Source organism: Rhinoderma darwinii, chromosome 1 (assembly GCF_050947455.1).
Source record: "Rhinoderma darwinii isolate aRhiDar2 chromosome 1, aRhiDar2.hap1, whole genome shotgun sequence".
Classification (NCBI taxonomy): Eukaryota; Metazoa; Chordata; class Amphibia; order Anura; family Rhinodermatidae; genus Rhinoderma; species Rhinoderma darwinii.
Genome location: NC_134687.1, coordinates 661,529,736 through 661,540,890, shown reverse-complemented (window position 1 = coordinate 661,540,890; position 11,155 = coordinate 661,529,736). Strand labels below are relative to the sequence as shown.

General features: G+C 48.4%; 1 protein-coding gene across 1 annotated transcript; it reads left to right on the top strand.

Annotated features, from left to right (window-relative positions):
- Nucleotides 1-788: 788 nt before the first annotated feature.
- Nucleotides 789-11,141, top strand: LOC142708567 (oocyte zinc finger protein XlCOF29-like). The gene is made up of 3 exons (XM_075848430.1): nt 789-1,021; nt 10,255-10,418; nt 10,908-11,141. Exons 2-3 carry the CDS (start codon nt 10,341-10,343, stop codon nt 11,139-11,141), a joined length of 312 nt encoding a protein of 103 aa, XP_075704545.1. The 5' UTR covers nt 789-1,021; nt 10,255-10,340.
- The last annotated feature ends 14 nt before the right edge of the window (nt 11,142-11,155 follow it).

Below are 11,155 nucleotides of genomic sequence, written 5' to 3'. Positions count from 1 at the left end.
TAAAAAAATTAGATTTCCCATTTTTTCTCCAAAGCAACAAAAAAACAAAATGATAAACTAAACTGGAATCTCGGCGTCCGTAAAAGTCAGAGTTACGATATAACGTTATTTACCCGCACGGCCAACACAATAAAAACAAACAATCACTACAATCGCTGTTTATTGGTCTAAATCTACAACTCGTCCCGCAAAATCTAATCCTCACTCCGCGCCATCCACGGAATAATAAAAACGTTATAGATCAGAGAAGACGGAGGGGGAACCGGAAACAGAAGCTGGCCTGGTGGTGAAGGGGTTAACCGGCGCTGCGGATTCTAAACACGCAGGATATCGGATTTATAACGCGGATTCGCTGCGTGTGAACATTCCCTTAAACCGCACGGTGAACAACATGAACAAGAAATGTATAAAAGTCAGTGAATAAGTTGTATGTCCCGAATATTATGTCATTACAAAATACGACTCGTCCCACAAAACATCCGAAATAACAACTTACCCCAAAGAGGCCGGCACTGGAGGGGTTACATCCCGGCTAGGAGTCCAGTGGGCGGGGTCACTCAATGATTGACAGCTCTCTGTATACACACTCATACAGGGGTGACTGATAACAGAGAGAACACCCGACCAGCGCTGCTCTCTACCTCATACACGGCAATAGCTGAAGGACCTGTGATGACGTGACCACCACGTGATCGGAGGGCAGGAGGGGCGGGGCTTATCAGTGGAGAGACGTGGAGGATGAATGAGCTGTGATGACGTCGACACTCCACATGACAGACAGAAGGGGTGGAGCTTATCAGTGGAGAGATTGAGGACGTATGAATCACCTGTGATTATATCAGGATCACGTGACTGCGGCATCAGGGGCGGAGCTTAGAAGTGGAAAGATTGAGGCTGTATGAAGGACCTGCGACGAGAATCACGTGGCATGAGAGGCGGAGAAATGTCCCGGTCACATGGTGGTGACGTAATCACAGGTCCTTCAGCTGTTTCCTTGTATTTCCCACGATGCAGTAGTAAGGTAAGGTTACATGAGGTGGTTTCTGTCCGGTTTTGGTGCGTTTTTGTCCGGCACAGTGCTGGTGATTATTTATTATTATCGCTGTAAATATGAAATACAGGAGGGTTTAACCCGTTGGTGACATCAGATCTATAGTATTCTGTTGGACGTGCGGCGTCACACTAGAAGGAGCAGAGCCGGCACCGTACACGACTTCTGACCGCCGCCTGCAACCGCCGAGATCGGAGACAGCGCAATCCCGGCCGTGTAACCCCTCAGATGCCGTGATTAATAGCGACGGCGGCTTCTGATCAGTTCGGCCTCATGCACGGCCATGGCCATTATTTTCTAAGAGTCTGGACCGCAGAACACGGCCGCAATAACACATGCCCGTTCTTTCTATGGTCCCGGCTCCTGGGCCACGCAGGAACCACGGAAACCACGGTCGTGTGCATGAGGCCTAAGAGATAGCGGCTTCCTCTGTCCTCCGAAGAAAGTGCGCGATGCCGACCGGTCACCAGAGTAAGACATTGTAAGAGGGTTTTATGTTTTGTTTTTACAATAAATGATGTAAATATTAATAATCAGTAACGTAATCGCCGCATCCGTTATTATCCAAATTATTAACTATCAAGTTCTAACCGGCAGAAATAATTCACATGTGAACGTCGCTGTTTATGGTCCCCGCGATTCTCCAACATAGGGAATAAAAAGTCCCCAAAATGTCACCCACAAAATCTACATCTCACCCCACAAACCCCCCCCCCCCCCTCACCGCGCAATCACCGGAAATATAAACCCCCCCCCCAACACCACGCAATCACCGGAAATATAAACCCCCCACACCGCGCAATCACCGGAAATATAAAACCCACCACACCGCGCAATCACCGGAAATATAAAACCCCCCACACCGCGCAATCACCGGAAATATAAACCCCCCACACCGCGCAATCACCGGAAATATAAACCCCCCACACCGCGCAATCACCGGAAATATAAACCCCTCACACCGCGCAATCACCGGAAATATAAACCCCCCACACCGCGCAATCACCGGAAATATAAACCCCTCACACCGCGCAATCACCGGAAATATAAACCCCTCACACCGCGCAATCACCGGAAATATAAACCCCTCACACCGCGCAATCACCGGAAATATAAACCCCCCCCCCACACCGCGCAATCACCGGAAATATAAAACCCCTCACACCGCGCAATCACCGGAAATATAAACCCCCCACACCGCGCAATCACCGGAAATATAAACCCCTCACACCGCTCAATCACCGGAAATATAAACCCCTCACACCGCTCAATCACCGGAAATATAAAACCCCTCACACCGCGCAATCACCGGAAATATAAAACCCCTCACACAGAGCAATCACCGGAAATATAAACCCCTCACACCGCGCAATCACCGGAAATATAACCCCCCACACCGCGCAATCACCGGAAATATAAAACCCCCCTCACACCGCGCAATCACCGGAAATATAAACCCCTCACACCGCGCAATCACCGGAAATATAACCCCTCACACCGCGCAATCACCGGAAATATAAAACCCCCCACACCGCGCAATCACCGGAAATATAAAACCCCCCACACCGCGCAATCACCGGAAATATAAACCCCTCACACCGCGCAATCACCGGAAATATAAAACCCCTCACACCGCGCTATCACCGGAAATATAAAACCCCCCTCACACCGCGCAATCACCGGAAATATAAACCCCTCACACCGCGCAATCACCGGAAATATAAACCCCTCACACCGCGCAATCACCGGAAATATAAAACCCCTCACACCGCGCAATCACCGGAAATATAAAACCCCTCACACCGCGCAATCACCGGAAATATAAACCCCCCCCCCACACCGCGCAATCACCGTAAATATAAAACCCCTCACACCGCGCAATCACCGGAAATATAAACCCCTCACACCGCGCAATCACCGGAAATATAAAACCCCCCCACACCGCGCAATCACCGGAAATATAAACCCCTCACACCGCGCAATCACCGGAAATATAAAACCCCTCACACCGCGCAATCACCGGAAATATAAAACCCCTCACACCACGCAATCACCGGAAATATAAAACCCCTCACACCGTGCAATCACCGGAAATATAAACCCCTCACACCACGCAATCACCGGGAATATAAACCCCTCACACCACGCAATTACCGGAAATATAAACCCCCCCCCCCACACCGCGCAATCACCGGAAATATAAACCCCTCACACCTCGCAATCACCGGAAATATAAACCCCTCACACCGCGCAATCACCGGAAATATAAAACCCCCCACACCGCGCAATCACCGGAAATATAAAACCCCCCCCCACACCGCGCAATCACCGGAAATATAAAACCCCTCACACCGCGCAATCACCGGAAATATAAAACTCCTCACACCGCGCAATCACCGGAAATATAAACCCCTCACACCGCGCAATCACCGGAAATATAAAACCCCTCACACCGCGCAATCACCGGAAATATAAAACCCCTCACACCGCGCAATCACCGGAAATATAAAACCCCTCACACCGCGCAATCACCGGAAATATAAAACTCCTCACACCGTGCAATCACTGGAAATATAAAACCCCTCACACCGCGCAATCACCGGAAATATAAACCCTCACACCGCGCAATCACCGGAAATATAAACCACTCACACCGCGCAATCACCGGAAATATAAACCCCCCACACCGCGCAATCACCGGAAATATAAAACCCCTCACACCGCGCAATCACCGGAAATATAAAACCCCTCACACCGCGCAATCACCGGAAATATAAAACCCCCCACACCGCGCAATCACCGGAAATATAAACCCCTCACACCGCGCAATCACCGGAAATATAAACCCCTCACACCGCGCAATCACCGGAAATATAAAACCCCCCCACACCGCGCAATCACCGGAAATATAAACCCCCCACACCGCGCAATCACCGGAAATATAAAACCCCCCCACACCGCGCAATCACCGGAAATATAAACCCCCCACACCGCGCAATCACCGGAAATATAACCCCCCCCCACACCGCGCAATCACCGGAAATATAAAACCCCTCACACCGCGCAATCACCGGAAATATAAAACCCCTCACACCGCGCAATCACCGGAAATATAAAACCCCTCACGCCGCGCAATCACCGGAAATATAAAACCGCCCTCACGCCGCGCAATCACCGGAAATATAAACCCCTCACACCGCGCAATCACCGGAAATATAAAACCCCTCACACCGGGCAATCACCGGAAATATAAACCCCTCACACCGCGCAATCACCGGAAATATAAACCCCCTCACACCGCGCAATCACCGGAAATATAAACCCCCCACACCTCGCAATCACCGGAAATATAAACCCCTCACACCGCGCAATCACCGTAAATATAAAACACCTCACACCGCGCAATCACCGGAAATATAAACCCCCCCCACACCGCGCAATCACCGGAAATATAAACCCCTCACACCGCGCAATCACTGGAAATATAAAACCCCTCACACCGCGCAATCACCGGAAATATAAAACCCCTCACACCGCGCAATCATCGGAAATATAAACCCCCTCACACCGCGCAATCACCGGAAATATAAACCCCCCCCCCCACACCGCGCAATCACCGGAAATATTACCCCCCCCACACCGCGCAATCACCGGAAATATAAACCCCTCACACCGCGCAATCACCGGAAATATAAAACCCCTCACACCGCGCAATCACCGGAAATATAAAACCCCTCACACCGCGCAATCACTGGAAATATAAACCCCCCACACCGCGCAATCACCGGAAATATAACCCCCCCCCCCACACCGCGCAATCACCGGAAATATTACCCCCCCCACACCGCGCAATCACTGGAAATATAAACCCCCTCACACCGCGCAATCACCGGAAATATAAAACCCCTCACACAGAGCAATCACCGGAAATACAAACCCCCTCCACACTGCGCAATCACCAGAAATATAAAACCCCTCACACCGTGCAATCACCGGAAATATAAAACCCCCCACACCGCGCAATCACCGGAAATATAAACCCCCTCACACCGCGCAATCACCGGAAATACAAACCCCCTCACACCGCGCAATCATCGGAAATATAAAACCCCCTCACACCGCGCAATCACAGCAGAGGTGAGAATGGGTAGGAGGGTGTAATAGTGTTAGATGGAAAGCCACAGAGGAGGATATTGGAGTAGTCTAGACGGTAGATGATGAGGGCATATGTACTACCATTTATGTCTGCTCAAGGGTGAGGAAAGACTGACTTCTAGAGGGTTTATGAGGTGGAGGCATCAAGAAGTGGGAAGCGCTTGGCTGCGCCATTTTAAATTAAGGTTTATCCAAATGCAGCGGAAGTGTGAGACGGAGAAAAGTGTGGAGCCATTACCTGTGATTGATAGTTCTGGTAAGGGGGGTGAGTGAAATTGGGTAAATATGATTCAGTTTGCTCCATGTTAATCTTTAGGTAGCGGGAGGTGAAGGAGGAGATAAATGTTATACACTCTAGATAGCAGGTAGGGAACATCAAGACCAGAGCGGTAAATTTGACCAAAAGTTTAGATGGAGAAGACTAAGGGTCATAGGACACTAACAGACAGAGGGTGGGACGACGAGGTGGTGTGCTAGTGTGAGATATTAATGTTTATTTGGTAAGGTATGAGGAGATCCAGGAGAGGGCCAAGTCTATGATGTCAAGGGACTAGAGAATTTGTATCAGGAGGGTGTGGTCTACTGTGTCGTAGGTAGTGGACAGGTCTAGAAGGAGGAGCGCAGAGTAATGTAGAAGCAGAGGACAGGTCTAGAAGGAGGAGCACAGACTAATATAGAAGCAGAGGATAGGTCTAGAAAGAGGAGCACAAAGTAATGTAGAAGGCGTAGGACAGGTCTATAAAGAAGAGCACAGAGTAATGTAGAAGCAGAGGACAGGTCTAGAAGGAGGAGGACAGAGTAATGTAGAAGGCGTAGGACAGGTCTAGAAGGAGGAGCACAGAGTAATGTAGAAGCAGAGGATAGGTCTAGTAGGAGCACAGAGTAATGTAGAAGCAGAGGACAGGTCTAGAAGGAGCAGCACAGAATAAGATAGAAGCAGAGGACAGGTCTAGAAGGAGGAGCACAGAGTAATGTAGAAGCAGAGGACAGGTCTTGAAGGAGGATCACAGAGTAATGTAGAAGCAGAGGACAGGTCTAGAAGGAGGAGCACAGACTAATATTGAAGCAGAGGACAGGTCTAGAAAGAGGAGCACAAAGTAATGTAGAAGGCGTAGGACAGGTCTAGAAGGAGGAGCGCAGAGTAATGTAGAAGCAGAGGACAGGTCTAGAAGGAGGAGCACAGAGTAATGTAGAAGGCGTAGGACAGGTCTAGAAGGAGGAGCACAGACTAATATAGAAGCAGAGGATAGGTCTAGAAAGAGGAGCACAAAGTAATGTAGAAGGCGTAGGACAGGTCTATAAAGAAGAGCACAGAGTAATGTAGAAGCAGAGGACAGGTCTAGAAGGAGGAGGACAGAGTAATGTAGAAGGCGTAGGACAGGTCTAGAAGGAGGAGCACAGAGTAATGTAGAAGCAGAGGATAGGTCTAGTAGGAGCACAGAGTAATGTAGAAGCAGAGGACAGGTCTAGAAGGAGCAGCACAGAATAAGATAGAAGCAGAGGACAGGTCTAGAAGGAGGAGCACAGAGTAATGTAGAAGCAGAGGACAGGTCTTGAAGGAGGAGCACAGAGTAATGTAGAAGCAGAGGACAGGTCTTGAAGGAGGATCACAGAGTAATGTAGAAGCAGAGGACAGGTCTAGAAGGAGGAGCACAGACTAATATTGAAGCAGAGGACAGGTCTAGAAAGAGGAGCACAAAGTAATGTAGAAGGCGTAGGACAGGTCTAGAAGGAGGAGCGCAGAGTAATGTAGAAGCAGAGGACAGGTCTAGAAGGAGGAGCACAGAGTAATGTAGAAGGCGTAGGACAGGTCTAGAAGGAGGAGCACAGACTAATATAGAAGCAGAGGATAGGTCTAGAAAGAGGAGCACAAAGTAATGTAGAAGGCGTAGGACAGGTCTATAAAGAAGAGCACAGAGTAATGTAGAAGCAGAGGACAGGTCTAGAAGGAGGAGGACAGAGTAATGTAGAAGGCGTAGGACAGGTCTAGAAGGAGGAGCACAGAGTAATGTAGAAGCAGAGGATAGGTCTAGTAGGAGCACAGAGTAATGTAGAAGCAGAGGACAGGTCTAGAAGGAGCAGCACAGAATAAGATAGAAGCAGAGGACAGGTCTAGAAGGAGGACACAGAGTAATGTAGAAGCAGAGGACAGGTCTTGAAGGAGGATCACAGAGTAATGTAGAAGCAGAGGACAGGTCTAGAAGGAGGAGCACAGACTAATATTGAAGCAGAGGACAGGTCTAGAAAGAGGAGAACAGAGTAATGTAGAAGGTGGAGGACCGGTCTAGAAGGCGGAGGACAGAGTAATGTAGAAGCAGAGGACAGGTCTAGAAGGAGTAGCACAGAGTAATGTAGAAGCAGAGGACAGGTCTAGAAGGAGGAGCACAGAGTAATGTAGAAGGTGGAGGACCGGTCTAGAAGGAGGAGCACAGAGTAATGTAGAAGCAGAGGACAGGTCTAGAAGGAGGAGCACAGGGTAATGTAGAAGCAGAGGACAGGTCTGGAAGGAGAACAGAGTAATGTAGAAGCAGAGGGCAGGTCTAGAAGGAGGAACACAGAGTAATGTAGAAGCAGAGGACAGGTCTTGAAGGAGGAGCACAGAGTAATGTAGAAGCAGAGAACAGGTCTAGAAGGAGGAGCACAGAGTAATGTAGAAGCAGAGGACAGCAGCTTGCGTTTTTTTGGCCAAAACAACAACTAATACCCCATGTTTTTTCATGGTTACTTACATTGTACATACTTTTTTTCAGGACGCGCCCGGGTCTTATGAGGCTGGGATAGCCTGGTGTGCGGATGTTTGGCACTGCATGCAGGGCAGCCCGCTCTCTTACAGTATGGGCGCTATAAATAGGCTGCTATTCGGCGATATATGCTGTGCCTCACTATCCAAACGCTGTGCCTCACTATCCAAACACTATGCCTCCATGTTTTACACTCTACACACTTTTTTTTTTGTTTCACTCACAGCCCTGATTTCTACACACTACACTTAGTCATGTCCCCTATACCTCACATGTGCACTATACACAGTACTTTATTATTTATTTATTATTATTACACATTTGCTTCCATGCCCAACACACCACTCCCCTCAAGGTTAGTGGGAGTGGCTATCATTGTTTGGAACGGGTATTTTACCCACCACCTAATCTGTGAGTATGGCCTTTTCTGTGGTTTTAATTACATTCTATGTCCCATTTTTTTTGTATATCTTAGAAGCAGAGGACAGGTCTAGAAAGAGGAGGACAGAGTAATGTAGAAGGCGGAGGACAGGTCTAGAAGGAGGAGCACAGAGTAATGTAGAAGCAGAGGACAGGTCTAGAAGGAGGAGCACAGAGTAATGTAGAAGCAGAGGACAGGTCTAGAAGGAGGAGAACAGAGTAATGTAGAAGGTGGAGGACCGGTCTAGAAGGCGGAGGACAGAGTAATGTAGAAGCAGAGGACAGGTCTAGAAGGAGGAGCACAGGGTAATGTAGAAGCAGAGGACAGGTCTAGAAGGAGGAGGACAGAGTAATGTAGAAAGCGGAGGACAGGTCTAGAAGGAGGAGGACAGAGTAATGTAGAAGGAGGAGGACAGAGTAATGTAGAAGGCGGAGGACAGGTCTAGAAGGAGGAGCACAGAGTAATGTAGAAGGAGAGGACAGGTCTAGAAGGAGGAGCACAGAGTAATGTAGAAGCAGAGGACAGGTCTAGAAGGAGGAGAACAGAGTAATGTAGAAGGTGGAGGACCGGTCTAGAAGGCGGAGGACAGAGTAATGTAGAAGCAGAGGACAGGTCTAGAAGGAGTAGCACAGAGTAATGTCGAAGCAGAGGACAGGTCTAAAAGGAGGAGCACAGAGTAATGTAGAAGGTGGAGGACCGGTCTAGAAGGAGGAGCACAGAGTAATGTAGAAGAGAGGACAGGTCCAGAAGTAGCAGGACAGAGTAATGTAGAAGCAGAGGACACGTCTAGAAGGAGGAGCACAGACTAATGTAGAAGCAGGGGACAGGTCTAGAAGGAGGAGCACAGAGTAATGTAGAAGGCGTAGGACAGGTCTAGAAAGAGGAGCACAGAGTAATGTAGAAGCAGAGGACAGGTCTAGAAGGAGGAGCACAGAGTAATGTAGAAGGCGTAGGACAGGTCTAGAAAGAGGAGCACAGAGTAATGTAGAAGCAGAGGACAGGTCTAGAAGGAGGAGCACAGAGTAATGTAGAAGCAGAGGACAGGTCTAGAAGGAGGATCACAGAGTAATGTAGAAGCAGAGGACAGGTCTAGAAGGAGGAGCACAGAGTAATGTAGAAGACAGAGGACAGATCTAGAAGGAGGAGCACAGAGTAATGTATAAGGCGGAGGACAAGTCACACTTTACAGAAGTCTGTGTGTAGGATGTGACTGCTAATTGATAAGATAATGCAGAGATCCTGCACACACAGCACAATACATGCTGCTTCCTCACACTTCACTGCGGGGACCTTCCGTACGTACACACTGGACAGCTGGGACCTTCCGTACATAAACACTGGACGGCCGCGACCTTCCATTCGAACACACTGGGCGGCCGGTTTCCATGAACCGTGATTAGTTTCTGTCATTCAGATGTGAACAGAGTTACTATCCGGTAAAACAATCTACAAGGAATTGGGGAATACTGTAATAAATAAGAATTTTAGATGTCTCTGAAGATCCCGGATGCCTGGGGTAACTTCTAATATCTGTAAAAACTTATATTAGGGGATGTATTAATTCATAAAGGACATCTGTCACATTGACCACCAGTCTGATCTGTTGGCAGCAAATTACATAGCAGGGGGAGCTGAGCAGATTGTGTCTCTCCATTCACTACTATAGGAGTTACAGGAACCACCTAACAAGTCACCCAGAGGTGGAGCCGCATCTATGAGACATTTCTGGCATATCCTGGGGAGAAATGTCCGTGTTGGGAATACCCCTTTATTCCATGTGGTGACGGCTCTGAGATGTTTCTCTCAATGATGAATAAGTGAGGTTCTGTATGTCACACATGATGTTGTCCCCTGTATGATTTCCATCTTCTCCTTTCTCCATAAAGACGTCTGCAGTACTAGATCCTCCAGTTCCTCCAGTTTTCTCATCTTCTCCTCAACAACGCTCCTTCTCCTGAGTGACCCACCAAGGATGGACAAGGACAGGAATGAGATGAGCAGAAGAATATTAGACTTCACCTTGGAGATCATCTACCTGTTGAGCGGAGAGGTAAACTTTTCTACATTATAGAACAAGTCCCACATAGGGAAGGGACAATACATAATAGGAAGTAATAGGAAGAATCCAGTGTCCTGTATAACAGCGTCCAGACCTTCCAAGTGACATCAAGAAGCCACCAGGAGAAAAGCTGAAGATCAGCCACCAGTATGGTCAGTTATGTGTCATGTCACCAATGCAGCAATAGTAATGTTGTAGAGCAATGAGATTGACAAGGAACCAGGAGGATCAGGATGACCTCTATATAGAAACATAGAAGATGACGGCAGGAGGAGAACACATGGTCCATCTAGTCCCCCCAATATTATTTCCTTTTTAGTTTTGGCCTCGTTCTATTTTCTCAATGTCTTTTTGTAGGTGAGGTCTCCAGTATTACAGATGTGGGGTCACTAGAGCTCTATACAGCGGGGTCACAATCTCCCTCTCTACTGAGGGGGGAATACTGTGTTCAGTTCTCTAAGTGTCTCTCTCCATACACAGGAGTACACAATAGTGAAGAAGACATCGGGTGACTGTACGACTCCCATCATCCATGAGTCAGGAGGATGGAGCAGTAGTCAGAGCCCCATCACAGAGCCTCCCTCTCACTCCCGGATACATGAGAAGAAGATCTTAGAACTGATCTACAAGATGACTGAGCTGCTGACTGGAGAGGTGACACTGCTGGGAATGCTGGGAAATTCTACAGTAACAGCACTGGAGGTGTCTGGGTGATGACTGTGTCATTG

Coding starts and splice junctions, on each gene's coding strand:
- LOC142708567 (XM_075848430.1), top strand. CDS start 10,341: ATGGACAAGGACAGGAATGAGATGAGCAGAAGAATATTAGACTTCACC. Junction 10,419..10,907: donor TCTACCTGTTGAGCGGAGAG/GTAAACTTTTCT, acceptor CTCCATACACAG/GAGTACACAATAGTGAAGAA.